The following is a 17,923-nucleotide window of genomic DNA, read 5'->3' as shown; positions in this document are numbered from 1 at the left end:
AATGTAGAGGTTATAGTTTAAAAGCAAATAACAAATGAGAAAAAACAATGTGTACATGTACATGGATGTATAGATTGTTTTTTGTGACCACTGGGTTGGAAAACCTCATGATTTTTACCTAGGTCCTGTTCCAAGGTTCATTCAGGTTTTTCTATTTTCAGTAAATGGGACCAGTTGGGAGTTAGAGGTTGTTAGATTTGATCCAGCTGAATTAGAATAGTTCCTCTCTAAAAAGGAGGTTGTTCAGGCGGTTTTAATTAAAAGTTAAAGAACAAAATAAGATCCTGTACAAATTTCAAACTCTAATGTTAGTAAATGAAAGTTCATTTAATATTTTGTTCTGTTAATATTTCAAAACTGTCTTGGTAGACAAAGAAACAACTCCAATAAACAATTTTACACTTTATTTAACATTCATTTACAAACCAAATCATGTGATCAGCTGGTTAATGTCAGTTAAGACTGATGGTGAAAACACAGAATCATGAAAAAAAGGGCTCCATACTTCATTAAATGCACTTCATAAGACTATGTAAGTGCACCGTGCAAGAAGTCCCATACCAACGAACCACACAAGGGCCACACGTAAGAAATTAGCAATACTGTTTTTCACATTTGGAAATTGCAATTTTGTAACAGCTGTGACAAAATGCCCATTTCCTTCCATCCTTTATGTATTTGTGATAAGCACGTGTATCTATGCGAAGGCCTCAACTAATCAGTTTGCGTGATCAAAACTTACAGTACCTTGATCCATACAGTGCACACACACACACACACACACACACACAAAATCAGTCAAGTGCGAGTATAAAGGATGTAAAAATAGCACATAAAGGCAGCAGTTGCACCCCTCCATTTAGGAATCACAATAAGACATCATGACAGGATGAAGCACTTTACAAAAATACAGCAAAACTCTTCTTGTTTTCACAAAGTGGATAAAAGTCTGTAACATTATGTGTACATACATACATCTACTGTATTACAGAGATTCCCAGCGTATCCTTCACATCATTAACATTCAGTTTTTCTGTCTCCAACAATCAACATCTTTAAGGATGGCCATTTATGTGGTGTATGTCATACTGATGGAGTTAAACTTGACCTTTCTGGAGTTAACAACCTTAAAATAGAAACAAACAAACAAAAAAAAAACATGATTTGAACAGATCAGATCATCCTCAGACACAAGTGATGAAAAAATCGATGAGATTAGTGTTACATGAAATCTTAATTTGAGTGCAAAAGGATTCGTCAGCTCGAAGGTTCACAGATGAGGCACTGTGCAAACGTATACACGCCATTTATTAAATATATTAAGAAAAAAAAAACACAGGAAGGGGAAAATACTACAGTCTGACGTAAGATTTGTGAAGATGAAGACTGAAATGTTAAACTGCTCGCTGATGACGCTGAACTGTTTGCAAAAGTCCAACATTTTCAATTTGAAAATTTCATACTTTTATCCAAATGTCATATTAATCAGAGATTAAATATTTTGTTTGTTGTAGTAAGTAGCTGTTCACAGCTGGGTGAGATCTTCAAGTAGACCATATCACTAAGATTATCCCTCAATCTAGAAGAACATACGTTTTAGTTTGTTAGGATTTGCATAAATTCCAAAATTGAAAAAACATAAGATAGTTTTTTTCACTTAACCTGTGTAGGAACTCTGTCCTCAACAGGAATTTCTATTTACAAAATAAAGCAGAGATTAATCATTTCAGTTTTGTCAGAGGTGGTCAGAGTGCAACTGATCTCTACTCTAAATACAGCAGCAATTAATCGCGCAAAACTGTGCAGAAGCGAACGGAAATGATCACAATTTAGGAATTTTAGAGCAAAACATGTCAGATGGCGCCAGAATCTTCTGCATCAGACGGTTAGAACAGTTAGATGATGATAACTGATGAGGAAAGACAAATATTTAAACAGCGATCTCAATTTTGCATCACTTCACGAACACATGAGAGAAAAAAATGAATGAAAAAATAGAAATTCACTCTATGCATCCAAGCTGCTGTAAAAAAAAAAAGAAGAAAGTTACGGTTTTGGTCCTGTCCACCTCTGACTATACAGCAGTATTGTGGAAGATTACTTTGCAGACTGAGACCAGAAGTGTGTTTCTTTACAGTTAAGGAATGATGGGAGGGGGAATGTAATCTGAAATAAATGGACTTTGTGTTGGAGGTATGTTTGTTTGTCTACTGTATGTGGGTGAGAGAGGGGCGGGGTTATTTCCAGGGTCTACTGCTCTGAACCCTGCTGCTGTCTCTCCCGGATGTTGTGGAACTCTGTCGACTGCGGGCGCTGGACGTTTTAGACTGGGTGCTGCTGCTCGACATCCGGCTGGACATGCGGCCTGCAACAAAGAGGGTATCAAAGCAATGAGACAGGAATGAATTTGTGAATCTATGAATTATACATTTCTTTGTTTGAAAGTTTGGTTTTCTTTCATTACCAAAAACAATAACTATAGGATCTCAATCAAGAGGGCCTTACTGATTTGTCGTAGCCCTATTTTGTGATCTACATTGATTAAACTGGTCATTGGTATTGCTTTATTTTATGGGTTTCATAGTTTCCTATAATATTCTAGAAAGGATCTGATATGTAACTGTAAATTAACAGAAAGGTGAACATGCATACACTTGAACATGTCAATATTAACCTAAATAATACATATATTTCAGTTCAAATGGAGCTTTTTTTTTTCCAAAGGAAATTCCTCTGGAAATCAACATCTGCTCATAAATTCAACACAATTAACTAAACTGAAATAGCTGTTGCAGATTTGTCCTTTATTACCTAGCGCCACATTACATAGCTCTTCCTGGTAAACTTATTAGGTAATTACAGACCCGTAAAATAAAGTCTTACTGGCTGGTCTAATTTTACACTGAAAATAGGTTCCTGATGCCTCACTGTTGGGGTTGCTGGGGATGAGCATCTCATCCAGCTGCTCCTGGATCTTGGCCAGCTCGTCTGATGTGAACCGCCATCTTTTCTCCGCTGCCTGCGATGGCTGCTGCTGCTGCACAGAGAACTTCTTCTCCTTCGTTGATGTAGGAGATGACAGGCACGAGGTCGGGATGGAGCCTGTCGTCATTCCTTCTGGAAATTTCTGAGCGATTAGCTTGAGACCTATAAAAAGGAGAGGACAGCAGAGCGGGACAACAGCTCTTTTAAACACATGGAACCTGCAACATTACTGGTTTAAACATATATACAGTTAATTAAATGCATGTTGCAAGACTTAACTAACTTAAAATTAAAATCATCTTCAGTTTCACTACATTTTTTTGTCAACTAGTTTCATAGAGGACATGTTAGGGAGCGTTGTGGCCACTGGTTTTTCTTTTCAAATCATCTCCTGTAAACTTTTAGCTACAACAAATTAGTGGTGCTAACTTCAAATACATGATACGCTTCTTCACTAAGGATTAGATGACTTTTCAAGGAAGTAGACTAGACAGCTTGAGTGATATCAGAACTCACCTCCAGACAGCATGAAGAGATTTTCAAAGCCTCGTTCGCACATGGTGGTGGCCGCCTGGCTGGCTATTCTCTCATCCTCATCATACACGATGATGATCTTACCTGCTGCGTTTTTCTACACAGTTTGTGGGTTAAGGTCAGACCAGTTAATGGACTGTTGTACCTTTACGTTCATTATTTAACATGACAAAGTGTTTTAAACAAAAAGGCTTGTGGGGATAGACAACTAATCAATTAATCAACTAATGGTTGCGGCTCTAGAAGGATACGTATTCCAGCACTTCCTTGGTGTATGGGTTCATTGTTCGAGACAGCATGGCGATGGGGAAACTGTGCGCTGTAGGAAAGAGGTGATAAAAACGACGATAGCGATGATATAAATATTGTTCAAGGCGTTAGAAGGTTGAGGAGCTTCAAGTTCTCGCCACCTACCGCTGATGATGTGGCAGCGGTCGTACTGCTCGCGGTCCCGTACGTCCAGCAGCAGGTAGGGGCAGTCGGGGTAGGGCCTGTCAGCCAATGCTGGGCTGGACACCGACATATCCGCCGTCTTCTGATTGTTCCTGTCGAGGTTCAGCTCCCCCACACCGCTGATAACACTGTGAAGTCAAAATAAAATCCTCTTTTATTAAAAAAAACAACTTTTTGGATCGTTGTGTTATCTATTTTTATTGTTTTCCATTGCCTGTTTATAGGTTGTTTTGCTCTGTGCAGCACTTTTGGTCTCCAACACTCCCTAAGAAGGAGGAGAGAGATCTTATATGTAAAAATGTGTTTTTTGGTCCAGCATACCTCCTGCTCATAAATTCACAACATAATTCACGATGGCGTATTTGATGTAGGAAAATAGTAGTCGAAGCAGAGCCCATTATCTGTTGCGGGTGATTTAGCTACATATTAAACTTCTTTTGGGTAGTGTGTTGAGTTTTGGCTATTTGCAGTGATCACACAGTCTTGTGCATTGATTTAAAATGCAGACTGAGGAGTCCTGATATATGATTTTACCACCTGTCAGACACTCAGACATGTATTTTCCTTGGCCTGCCCTAGTGGTATTTTCTGTAAGTCTGTTACTGTCAGTGATGATTCACTACACGACTACAGTGATTTACTTTCACAAATCAGGGACGAGTAGATTTGACACATTTCTGACCAGCAAACCGGAGCACAGATGACTCTCCACAGCAAATCGAGTTTTGGAACTGAGCCAAACAACTCTGTAGAAGCACAACGCTTTCCCCTTGTGTAGGTTTACCCCAGCACTGCCCTACTTTCTCTCTCTCCATCTGTCCTCCCCACAAGGTGAAGGTGACCTAAAACTTCTGTCATCACAGAGGCCCACTCTGCAGCCCCCTGGAGAGGCCACAGATAGAGTTACACTCCTGGGGTTTATGTCCAGGCTGGAGGAGATGCAGGCGCAGGTGAGAGGAGAGGACGCCGAGAACAGACGGGGGGGAGGTTATTGTGTGGTACAGAGGAGGCGAAATGGGGGACCCCTCTGGGACATGAAGGTGAATGTATAGTGTGTTAGTGCAGACACAGACATGGTGGGTGTAAGGTTACAGGTGTGCTTGTGGTTAGGGGTTGTGATTGTTGAATGCTGGGTGTGACAGTGGGTGAAAGGATGATAGTGAAGAGCCATTGTATGTAGAAATACTGAAGACAATAAAAAAAGAGAGGAAGGCTCTAGATTTAAGCATCTATTTGCGTGGCGTATGAACAGAAATCAAAGGGTCAGTTCACCCAAATTACAAAAACACATATTTTCTCACTCACCTCTAGTGGCATCTACCCATGCAGATACTTCTAATGTTATTTTATTTGCCACAATTCTGAGATTCTGCATCCACCCCACTGCAACTGAGGTGAACGGGATTAACTACAGGGTGCACACTACATCTCAAGTTTTTAAGAATTCAGCAGCAATGCATCTTTCCAGAAACAGTGTCTTAGTTACTCGAGATATCTCAAAACCTAGGCATATAAAACCACATTTCTCTGCATGGCTAGATACCAACTGAAATAAGGCAATTTAAGTCTACTGACCATTCAACACCCATTCAGTGGTGATGAATTTTGTAGATCTAACCTGCTAGACCACAAACTAATCGTTGACTGCTCATTGAGGGAAGTCTGCAGCTGTACAGGCAGAGTACTTTACGGTTTTCCTGGAAGTGCAGCTAAAAGGTTACTAACATCTCAGCCAGAGGTAAAGTTCCCTCCGACGCAAACACATGGCAAAAACATTTGCCTTCACAAACGTATTTTGCGCATTTGGATAAAAGTTTACAACCAAACTATGAGTAATATATGTGTTGTGTACAGTAAGAAGTATTCAGTAAGGCTTTATAGGGTGCTGAGCTGTGCAGTACCTTAACAGTGTTGACCGGGCGGTGTAGCATCCACTGGCATCCTGACGGTCTGACGCCTGCGGGGAGCCACTGGTGTGATCAGACAGACTCTCCAGGTCTGCGTCAGACATCACTGACAGGCCGTCTGAGTGAGAATGAGTGAGTAACCGTCAGACTGTCACCAACTGTTCTGTTAAAGACTTATATCCATACAGTAATTAACATATTATTCATAATAGTTCACTTCAATGTAAAATTAATATGTATATTAAACATGACATTTTTTTAAAACTAATGTCGATGACTTGTAATTTTACTGTAAATAATTCTATTCATGCTCTTCTGTTCTATTTGTCATTTTTGCTTCTTTGCTTTCACCATGTTACATGAATAAGTAATAGTGCCCCTCACCTTCTGGGACAAGTGATTCGCCATAATTCTCACTGTCATTCAGGTCTGATACGGAGGCTACCTGAAGTAGCTGGTGTGAAAAAGAAGTTTGAAAGTCAAAGATGTTTGAACTGGGAAACAATGGCAAAGAAAATGTGCAAAGAGAACGGTCTGCTGGAGTCTGTAAATCAAGCAAAATGTATTCAGAGCTGTCCGTCTAAAACTATCAGAACTGTAAATGGATCACCGCCTTCATTCTGTCACCTCCAAAATATAGTCCACAAAAACTACATTGACTATTTTGTAGAATATTACAGTACTGCAAGGAAATATTCATTGATGCTTACCAATTGCGCAAACGTTGTCACCTTTAGTCGTTTGAAGACTTCATCTTTTCGATACCTGTAATCTGAAGAAGAGAAGAGGAAAATAGTGTGATGGTAAACCAGAAAAAAAAATGCGATTACCACTTTAACCACTGCACAAACCCATACTACATACACCTCACCTGGGTCTTGCAGGTCCTCCTTTCCCCCTTCCTCCTCTAATGCTTCACCAAACCTCACCTCTACAAGCTCTGTTCCCATGCTACCTTCCAGCTAAAGCTTTCACTGCTACACCTAAGTCAGGGCTGCTCACTGTTTTTATCCTTGCTATTGATACTGGTTTTACCCCCATTGTGACTTCACTATCTCACACTCTGTCAAAGGCACCTACTGGCACCTGACCAGCAAGTCCCCGTAGTTTGTGTCCAGGGCCACAGAGGAATAATTGTGGACAGCAGTACAATCCTCCATTGGAGAACGGAGGAATCAGTGTCACTTATCCCTGAGAAATCAGAGGACAGGTCAAAACAAAATGACCACTGTCCACAAAGAACTTATTTAAGTGGGAAATATCAGTGGGTTAGAACTTCTCCGGTTTATCTTTTGAAGAAAATAGATGAACACAGAAAAGAAACTCACAGAAAGAAGTTGGCAAACTTTAGTGTACAGCAGATACATCCACTTCAATCTAAGAAAAAGACTCTTAAAGGGTTTGTTTTCCTGTGAGTGGATCATGTGTGAGTTTTACAGAATTCTGCCAAACTGGGCTATCTGATCCACCTGTTCACATTTGGGCAGAATGTGTTTAAAAGATGCTAATGGACTGAACTGATGTGCAACAGTCTTGTGGTCCGGTGGATAGAGGCACTATTTTGCAATGACTGGGTCAAAATCCAAACTGCTATACGTGTCCTTGTGAAGTTTCCATTAGGAAGATGTTGAGGCTGTTCCTATGTAAGCAACCAACACCTGTTAAGCCCACTGAGTGCCATAAATGTGAACTAAAACTCAAGCATAGAGGTTTAAATTTGACGACTTGGTAATGGTGGGTTGTTAATGAAAAAAATGATCACAGTCTTTACGTGTGGTGCAGTGATATGTCGTAATCGAAAAGCAAAATTTACGTTTAAATCAACTCTGTCATTCCAACAATGACAAATACAGTTGAAATGAAACATTTTGAGTAAGGACCCAAGTATAAAAACTGACAAAATGCTCGACAACACATAAACGCACCAAGACATTAACATAAAGCATCCAAAGTGCAAAAGCGCATATAGCAGGGTAAAAACGTATAACAAGATATATACATATAAACATAATTATAAAGATATGTACAATTCCTTGCCATTTCTGGTTCTTCTTCTAATAAATTACTCACATTTTTTAATCTCCTCCAGTTTTTCCATATACTTCGTAAGGCTGTATCCTATCAAATGAAAACGAGCAATACAAACAGTTAAGAACATAGGAAATTGCTCTTAACTTAAACAACATTAAATAAGGATAGTGCCTCTTATACCTGTGTCCAGCCTTGTTTTGACATGTTGATACTTGGCGTTTTGCGGGATCCTTTTTTTCATGTACTAGGAGAGGGAACAGACAACAGGGTTTTCGTTATCTGGATAACACGTAGCAAAGGCTTGGTAGTAAAGGTTATTATGTTAGGCTGCCAGCAGGAGAGTTTTTAGAAAGACTGGCAAACGTTATGATTCTCACAGGTGCACTGTGGTTGATATGGTAACAACACTCAGCATAGCTAACTAGCTAGCTAGCTAGCGTAGCTTCGCCTGTTTTTTGTTGATCTACGCTGGATTCATAGCGCATGATATACTCGATAACACAGTAATGTCAGCTAGTAGGTTAGTATAATAAGCAATGCTGTCATTTAACTGACATTACCTCCACACTGCCGATACTCCGATGAAGCGACATCTTTTTTTAAACCGAAATACCAAGCGTCAATTTTCAACTTTAACAACCTCTGTGCTGATTGGTCAGCGGTATTTCATGCACCAATCGGAGAAGCCGATACTGCGGCGGTCCTCCTCCAGAGCAGTTGGACATGATACGACTGGCTAGTTGCTTAGCAGCGGAAGACGCTCCACCTCACTGACGTGGTGCATTCACGTCACATAAAAATAGGAATTTCCGTGGACACGATTTTGGGTAAAAACAAAGCTAAAGTTCCTGTCTCGTTGATACGCATTCTATATTGTTTTTCAGTCATCAAATGGTATTATTCAACTAATGTGCATATATTGTTCTTTCCATTTTTAATTGAAACGATTTTAGCTGATATTCACTATATTTTCCTGCGGACCTCTCCACTCGAGCCCGTATGCAAAGGCTTGATTGACTGGGTGTACCAATTAGCTGTTAGGTGTACTTGAAATCTTCCGGTAGATTACGGCTTTTTATTTACAATTTGAACTTTGTTGTGAACGGTATTTTCATGTTGTGAATGTAATTATCAGGTTAGATTGTCGTATCTACTCCTTGCCAGATGTTAAGTGAATGCAGCACTACTACACTACACAAGCTCAAGCTACAGGTGGCTAGTAAGTTAGCACGTGTAATTCGGGTGGTAATGCAAACACAAAACTCAGTTTTTATCCAGAATATATCGAAACTGAAAGGGAAATAACGTTGCGAATAGACTGTTAAGCACACAGTGTTATCTGGGCTCGACAGGTCAGGTCTGAAGCAGTTGCTAAAGGCGCACTGTTTGACAGTCATGGAAGTACACAACAGCGGGACAGTTCAACCTTCGCTTAGACAACATTAGCTCAGTAAATGCCCATAATGGCGTCTGTAATGGTAAGTAAACATGTTTTGGTATCTTCGTAAAACAGCCAAAGTTGTTTTAGAAGAAATGCGTGTACTTTGATAACATACACTAACCTAGCTGAGTCGGCGAATTTGCTAGCTGCATCTCTGCTAAGAGGATTTGCTGATTGGAGCTGTCAAACACACCCCGGATACTTTCTGCTCCTTATTGTCATCACACAGCATAGTAATATTATGTTATTCGCACTGAATCAACTAAGTTTAATATGCTCAGGCAAACCAGCAACACATATAATATAAAACTGTTACAGACATGGTGAAACCATAAAAGTGAAACTCACTGTTTTCTCAGTGTTCACACACAGCAGTGCTCCACTTCCACATCAGTAGCACTTTGCCTGAAAAAGTGTAATCTCTCGAACATATTTGCTGAATTACCCTCTAATGTGCACACTTTACAGTTAAAATGATGTTTTTGTCATGATCATTCATCGATACTAAAGCAATCAAGTTCAAAGCAAGCTTCTCAAACATTCTCTTAACAACTAAAATTATTTGGAGCATTTAAGTGCAGAGGAAGAGCTCATACAGAGAGTGTAAAAGCAGAGTTTTTCTAGCTAACTGACCTGTGATCAATGTCTTTGCAGGAGGATCCCACCCTCGAGAGACACTTCAAGGGTCATAAAGATGCTGTCACCTGTGCAGACTTTAATCCAAACTGCAAACAACTGGGTAATTTCTGCTTCCACTACAACTTTTACAATTTCCCAATACTATTCAGATGTTCTTTGCAGTGTGTTTGTTATGTTTCATGTCTTTTTTAGTTCCTACAATTTGTCAAATATTGACCTTATTATCAGCACAATTGAAACATTTTTTTTCTAATTTGCGCTTGCCTGAAACAGTTAAGATGCTGATATCAGTAGGCGATATGTAATAGTATCATGATCACAGTGTTAAGTAAAAAAATCAGATCATTAATGATAATCATACAATACTATATGTAAGTGTATACAATGTGGCCTATCATGTTTATCATATACAGTAGTATATGATAATACAATTTCCCAGGTTTTACCTCCTAAATCAGAAAACCGACTAGTTTCCCACGATGGTCATCTTTGTTTCTGTCTGATGTTTTCTATCAGTGATATGATTGTTCATATTGGCCTTGATGCACACATTGACTTTTGCTGAATTTAAACTGCGACTATGGATTCAGGACAGCATCTCTAACCTCTGAGCAGACCTAGTAGCATCTACATAGTCAGTTTAGACGCTTTCTTCATATTTGACACAATTAAACATTAACCAATACAAACTAAGCTGACTTTATGTGCAGTAGTAACCTTTTTATACGCCATTAGTTAAATCTACTGTAATTCTTCAACAGAAAAGCTGCATTGATTGTAGTGGCCAAAGTTTCTCGTGTAATTCTTGACTGAATTTTCTCCATACATCTTTCTCCATCTTTCTTTGATTTCCCTCCAGCCTCGGGGTCAGTGGATAAGAGCCTGATGATCTGGAATCTGGCTCCCAAGGCGAGGGCGTTCCGCTTTGTCGGCCATCAGGACATCATCACTGCGGTGCAGTTCTCACCCTTTGGTAACCTGGTGGCAACTTCCTCCAAGGACAGGACGGTCCGACTGTGGACACCTTCCATGTAGGCTTAATGTCGCTTTTGATACTTTGATTATAACCATTTTTTAACTAACTACAGTAAGTGTACAGCAATGTAAAAGGAAGCAAGATAAAACAAATGTCCTGGTGCACAGTATGGTGTCCACACAGTAACAACTTGTGTGTGTGTCTGTTATCTGTTACAGAAAAGGAGAGTCAACTGTGTTCAGAGCGCACACGGCTGCCATACGCAGCGTTGCTTTCTCCCATGACGGCCAGAAATTGGTGACAGGTTCTGATGACAAGTCAGTCAAAGTGTGGAGCGTTCACCGGCAGTGCTTCGTCTACTCTCTCAACCAGCACACTAACTGGGTGCGCTGTGCCAGGTACCCAGCAGCACCACATCCTTAGCGTGCATGTGTGTGTATATATTATATGTTAGAAATCCAGGTTTACCTCTTACACACGTTCTCATAAACGGACTCATAAAGGACTCATAAGCAAACAAAAAGAACTTTTACTAATAGAGATAATGGAATTCAAGGATTCCTTAGCGTTTGGCACTCTACTTGTTTTCAGTGTACCTCAGACACCGTTTGAAGCATTTGATAGAGATGAGTATACGTAAGCTACTCAGTGGTCATGTGTGTCTGCAGTGTGTAAATATGTGTAACTGTATTTTCACTCAGTTGGTACAATTTGTCTTTTTTGCTGCAGGTTTTCTCCAGATGGGCGTCTCATAGCCTCCTGTGGGGACGATCGTTCTGTGCGGCTGTGGGACACATCCACCAAACACTGTATCAACTGTTTCACTGACTATGGAGGGTAAGTCCTAAAACAGCCTGCTTGAGTGTCCTGTTACTCTACTTATCTTTAATTTTGCCATCAGTTTGCTATTTTGTTTAAGCGTTGCTTTGTGAGTAAAACATTGTCAGTTTTAGTCACTTAATGAAACTGTATTTTTTGTGTCATTTTAATTTGCACAAACTCTTGTCATAGTTTTTCTCTTATGAAAAAAAAAGTCCAAACAGGAGATTCAAGGAGGTTCATTCCTGAGGAAAGGCTAGAACATCACTGAATATAATTTGAAATTTGACACCACTGTGTTTTTACTTTTCCAGATCAGCAACGTTTGTTGATTTCAACTCAAGCGGCACCTGTATTGCGTCCTCAGGAGCTGACAGTTCACTGAAAATTTGGGATCTACGGACCAACAAGCTGATTCAGCATTATCAAGGTATTATGGCTGCAGTGCAATAATGGAAAATGTCATTTTTTTGACATCAATTGACTCTTTTTTTTTTTTCTTCCATCTTTCCCAACAGTCCACAGCGCAGGAATCAATAGCTTTTCCTTCCACCCGTCCAACAACTACCTGATCAGTGGCTCCAGTGACAGAACTGTTAAGATCCTGGACCTGTTAGAGGGACGACTCATTTATACCCTCCATGGACACAAGGTGATGCTACAGAACAGCTCTGCTTATCCACAAATAGATAACAGATAATAGTTCGGTTGAGACGCACCTACAGGTATTTGGTACGTCGCTACATGGGACCTCTGATTAACTGGGTATTACAAACCTGACTTTTAAAAAATGATACAGTTGTGATACAGTATTTTCTACAAATATTGGCATTGAAATGAATCAGAATGTATGAAAAAGTAATGAAATCCACTGAATGTGATACAGAAAACAGTAGCTCATCATTTAGGAATATATATATGGAAACAGGATTTGTGTTGGACAAATCCCAAAGTGTCCAAGCTGTAGTGGTATCGTCTGTTTCTTCACTAGCATTGTTTACTGTGTTTTTTTTTAGGGTGCTGTACTCACAGTAGCATTTTCCAGGGCTGGAGATTTCTTTGCCTCTGGAGGAGCTGATAGTCAGGTTAGTGTGACAACAAAAATATGATCCTGTGTTCCTCTTTTTTTAATAGTGTTTAAAGAAATATCAGTGTATTGGGAAAAAAAAAACCTGGAAGCACTTTCACAGGCTGTCCTGTCATACCCATACTTGTAGTTGTGATATCTTTAAGGTTATGAGGGTCTTTACACAGTTACCAAAACTTTTTTACAGGGCTGTGTGATATGATGATACACACGCACCGGCTACTTCATTAGGAACACCTGTACAGTCTAATGCAGTCCAATACAACAGCTCTGCTATAAATTCTACTTTTACGAAGCTCATACATTTTCAGTTTTTGTTGACATTATCAGAAATGTGATAATTCTACTTTATGTATATTATTGAGGTGGTAGCAGGTGGTGATGGTGCACTGGAGTGCTTTATATTGAAAAGTGTTCCTAATATTTTGCCCCACTCATGGGGTGAAGCACTATTTATTCATTGAATTTACAGAAAATGTGCCATATTGTGATAAATATCGTAATCGGGATATGAGCTTTTGGTCATATCACACAGCCCTACTTTGTTAATATCCAAAAAAGCATCGTTCAAAGCAGAACTCAAAGATAATCGGGGTGCAAGGGATCAGAAAACTCACGGTTCGAAAAACTTTATTTTCCATATATTCTGTAAAACACTTACAGCAAGGAACTTTTGCCCATGGTCATAAATGAACACAACATTCAAGATGTCCAATGTTTAAATAAAATCTTAAAATATATAAAATATTTGATGCTAATTATCTGCTCAGCTGCAGCACATTAAATAGCGTGTAAACATACCTGCAGATGTCACTGCGGACCTGTTAGATGCTGGTTTGGTCGTTGCTCTTCAAAATCCCTGATAGCGACACACCGTCTGTCCATGTCTGGTACTTATAGCAGTTTGTTTACTTTGTCTTAAACGAGACATTAAATTTTGCAATTGATCTGCGGTTCATATGTGTGCCGAACCATGGGGGCGATCCGTATGGATCACGGATCAACTACGATCCGTTACACCACTAAAGATAACATAATCTTTTTGTGATTATTAGTTGTAAATTATATGATTTGTCAGCATAGTTGGAGTTAATTTTTGATCAATCAGAGTACTTCTTTGAAATAGCGACATCCATCCCCCAAAAAACGTATCACTTTCTTGTGCATTCAATACATTTAAAGACAAAATCGTGGAATTTTTTTTGTAGGGTCATCAAAGTTGTGCTGTTTCCCTCATCCTCTAGGTACTGATGTGGAGGACAAACTTTGACACCAAATCCTACCAGAACGTCCTGCAACAAAACTGTCGGAGGTCCACCCCTGATCCTCCGCCTCACCTGAGCGACATCCACCCCCGAGTGCCCCACCTTCACCACCCGCAGCCCACAGCCATTCATGTCAGTTTCACTTTATGGAATGTTTAGTGTCTATAAAATCACACTAATCTGTAACTAGACTACTGTGAAATATTCAAGGTGCTACCAGAAAATCTCAGCTCATATTTCCTGTTGTACCTGCTACAAAGACTTTTTTTTTTTCCACAGATCAGTCCAAAAGTGGCAGACACTCTGTCCACTGACCCGCATGTTATAGAGTTAGGCGAAACTATTCACAACACCACGGTAAGTCTACATCCCAGCCACAAGAAACCAGGCTTTATTGCTAATCACATAGGGGGTATTTGTTTATGTACATTTATCATACATCGACCACAAAAAAATTCTTAATTACAAAGACTGAATTAGGACAGAACAAAACACGCAACATTACAAATTGGCTCCACTGAAAGCTCTTAAATGTAATTAAAACACTGAAGCAGTTATTTCTAACAGTCACATCAATCAAAGACATAGTTATGCTTAACTCTGACTGTAATGAAAAGTGAGTGCCTGTAAAGATTATTTTATTTATATCACTGTATTCAGGATATCGGTTCTGGTATATGGTGATGCCCCCCAGTACCACCAGGTGGCACTGCAGACCAGTCTTAAATTTTAGAATCTCCTGCTGCTGCTGCGCTTGAACATATTGTGTGACAGCTTTTGGACATTTTGTCATACAACAGCTAAACATTATTCTTCACCTCTGTGACTTTATTTGTCACAGAGGTTGTGATGACAGTAGAATTAAACACTCTGTCTGTCTTTGCTCTGTGATCTGTGTTTATTCTTATAGTAGTGTTGTCGAGAAAACACATCATTCATCTTTTTCTGTGCATTCACATGAGAGCTGCACAGTACAGGTGATAACATTAATCAGATATTTTAACTTGATGTTAATCTACTTGTAATGTGGGTTTTGGTTATCATAAAATGGGAATATGGATTAGATGTCGTATTCCTTATCATTTCTTGTGCTGGTTCATCTCTGATTTGCTTCTCCTGATTAAATACAAAGCTGTATGCCCACTTTTAGATTCTGGATTGTGGGTTTACTGATTGATTGAACTCCTGGTTTTATGTCGCTCATTTTTATAGCTCTTCTCAGTTCAATCAGACTCAGAATCAGAACATAGAAATTAGGTTTTATGAGTATGATTGACACCCTTACTTATGGTTGGTGTTACATTGGATCAGCTGGAGGGATGATCTGTGAAACTCTTGCAAGATTTTAACCTTAACCTCACCTCAGGAGGGTTTGTCCCTCCAGCTAATCCAACCTAGCATTTACCCTTACTTATCCACTTACTCAGCTCCGAGGAGAAATAACTAGAAATTACTGCCACCTGCTGGTATGAAATTGAATTACAGGAAACAACATGACAAGTAACTGAACAGTATTGATTTAGTGATCACAAAATAGTGTTTTATGAAGACAAAAACAGAAAAAAGAATGTTTTTTTTAAATTGTAGAATCCAATTTTAAGTAAGAACCACAAAGACAGTGCTTTCTCTGCTGCAATAACAGCCCATCCATCATAATTCAGTAACTCAAACTGACTGTAAATGTTAAGACAAACAATGATAATTAGGCTCTCACCAAGCGTTAGTTAGTCAATAGTCACACACACAAAAAGCTGTAAACCTTTATACACTGATAAAGCACATCATAAAACATTCATAACAGTAAATCAGCAAGATATTGCTCAATAATTGAGAGCTGACTTATCACTTTGCCTTGATATGAAAAAGAACATAATGACAAAAGCTCAGTTAGTTCTCCAAACCCTGCATGGCTAAATACACAAATCTTTGACAAATTGTAATATCATTGATATTTTGGGGGCTGAACCCTCAGTATGCATGCAAAATGGGAGCCTAAATATTTGTTTATGTGCTCAAATATGAAGAGGGATTCCCGTATTCCTCTGAATACGGACAGCAGATCCGATCCATTATGGAATGTGAAGTGGTGCGCATATACAGTAGCACTGCTGCTTTAGGGCTGTGACTTTTTCTCAAAACTAAAAGTCAAGTTGTGTTAAGATCTTTCGTGTTTTCTGCACAGTTAAGAAACTAATGTAGGAGAATGTCATTTCAGTTTAGCGTTTTCATTATATGGGCGTTGCCATGCTTGCTCTTGGGAGACTGTAACAGTGGTGTAAAGGTTATGCAAACAAACGTCACTTTATACTTGGACTGAACACCCTAAAACATTAGCATTTTGAGATCTCCTTATCCTTTTTTTTTCCAATCTCTAAACATGTTAAAAATCATAGTCTACATGAATTAAAGCTCTTATTGCGATGGTAGTAATTTTTCCTTAGTGTGCCGCCCTACTTCTGTTAGTGTCTCCTTCTCTGCCTTTGGCTGCTGAGTGGGAGGAAAGCTATGAATGGACCAAGCCGAGTGGAAGTCATTTAAAGTGAGGATGGCCAAGTCAGAGAAGTAGTTTTGGTTCAAGACTCACAGTTAACATACAACTGCAAAACAGCCATTCATAACTTGAAATGTTCTTAAGTTAAATGGATACATGAATGGTGCAGGGGAAGGGACTCATTTTAACCTGCTTAGAGTATCAGATGGATGGGGTTTACTCGGATCATCTTTGGGAAATTGTCAAATGTAGGACACTCATTAAATGGACTGTTTAAAGTAAATATCCTCAAATGATTCATTGATGTTTTTATACAAAAGCAAATATAAATGCGTCTAGTAGCTCTTTTTTTTTGTCTGGCATACAGGAAGTGAGACATTTCACATGTAAGAACGGCAAAACAAAGACTCTAAGACTTCTAAGACTACTGTGTAGTCCGTGGCATGTACTCCCTCTCCTCTTCCTCCTTTTTCCTCTTTCATTTAGCTGAAGGAGCTTCTCTTTGCTCCCTCTATGAATCGCCTGAGCGTAGCTGAATGGAAAGGCCCGTGCCCGCCGGGCCAGAGGAGGAGGAGGAGAGATCACAGAGAGAGATGGGGGAGAAATAGAGATCAGAGTGATGGGGGTGGGGGGGGGAGGGGGGGGGGGGGGGGGGTGAGAGCAGGAATCCACGTGCCGGTGCCTGGGCCCCTGGGGGCCCCGACCAGGGAGTAGCAGCCGCAGCTCTAATAATAGACTAGCTGGAGTTCTGCCTGTTTAACTCACTTACTCACTGCACCCTGGTGTCACACGCATTTAATACATACACATCAGTTTTTTCCTTTCCACAGATAGCAAGCTAAACATCGGCCCTTTACCTGTTTACTCACTGTTAGTGCATCAGCTAAATGTGTTCAAATGAATCGGTTAAAACTGAAAATACACACACACACACACACATGGGCACTCACTAATTTTTGGACATCCATCCCTTCTCCCTGCCTGCCCCCCCCTGCAGCTTGCTGTATTGTGTATTTTTATGTGAGTGCAGCTGAGTCAATGGGCATGTTAGTGTGTGAATGAGCCTGCATGTGTGTACACGTAGTGTGTCAGCGGATATGCAATTCTGCAAAGTAATGTGTGTGTGTGTATGTGTGTGTGCTTCTGGGGTGTGTTTGTGTGTGCACATGAGTCACTGGGTATTGGAGTGTGAATGTGCGAGTGTGTGCGTGTGAGGGTCATTCCTGTTTAGATCGGTTCAGAGCGGGGAGCCCCCAGTGCTACTCCTCCTGTCAGCTCACATCACCTGATTTCCA

The 17,923-nt window shown here is 39.9% G+C and overlaps 2 protein-coding genes across 3 annotated transcripts in view; one reads left to right on the top strand and one right to left on the bottom strand.

Annotated features, from left to right (window-relative positions):
• Positions 1-389: 389 nt before the first annotated feature.
• On the bottom strand, positions 390-8,586 carry cep41 (centrosomal protein 41). The gene is made up of 11 exons (XM_067590623.1): positions 8,471-8,586; positions 8,091-8,154; positions 7,950-7,997; positions 6,590-6,651; positions 6,264-6,333; positions 5,874-5,997; positions 3,934-4,100; positions 3,771-3,838; positions 3,502-3,616; positions 2,929-3,147; positions 390-2,365 (listed from the first exon to the last, which is right to left on the bottom strand). The coding sequence occupies exons 1-11, from the start codon at positions 8,501-8,503 to the stop codon at positions 2,238-2,240; spliced, it is 1,098 nt and encodes a 365-aa protein (XP_067446724.1). The 5' UTR covers positions 8,504-8,586; the 3' UTR covers positions 390-2,237.
• A 153-nt stretch (positions 8,587-8,739) lies between these two features.
• poc1b (POC1 centriolar protein B) overlaps positions 8,740-17,923 on the top strand; it is a 50,255-nt gene continuing 41,071 nt past the window's right edge. Inside the window, exons 1-11 of one of the 2 annotated variants that reach the window (XM_067590620.1) lie at positions 8,740-9,388; positions 10,006-10,090; positions 10,850-11,021; positions 11,185-11,364; positions 11,696-11,803; positions 12,100-12,215; positions 12,304-12,437; positions 12,802-12,870; positions 14,117-14,269; positions 14,417-14,494; positions 14,798-15,319. In XM_067590620.1, coding sequence (XP_067446721.1) covers positions 9,365-9,388; positions 10,006-10,090; positions 10,850-11,021; positions 11,185-11,364; positions 11,696-11,803; positions 12,100-12,215; positions 12,304-12,437; positions 12,802-12,870; positions 14,117-14,269; positions 14,417-14,494; positions 14,798-14,821 — 1,143 coding nt within the window. In that variant the 5' untranslated portion in view covers positions 8,740-9,364 and the 3' untranslated portion in view covers positions 14,822-15,319. Of the gene's footprint in view, positions 9,389-10,005; positions 10,091-10,849; positions 11,022-11,184; positions 11,365-11,695; positions 11,804-12,099; positions 12,216-12,303; positions 12,438-12,801; positions 12,871-14,116; positions 14,270-14,416; positions 14,495-14,797; positions 15,320-17,923 lie in introns of those variants that run through there. The other variant, XM_067590619.1, reaches the window with a different exon arrangement.

Source organism: Thunnus thynnus, chromosome 5 (genome assembly GCF_963924715.1).
Source record: "Thunnus thynnus chromosome 5, fThuThy2.1, whole genome shotgun sequence".
NCBI lineage: Eukaryota > Metazoa > Chordata > Actinopteri > Scombriformes > Scombridae > Thunnus > Thunnus thynnus.
Note: the sequence above shows the minus strand (reverse complement) of the source record. Positions and strands in the feature narration are given on the sequence as shown.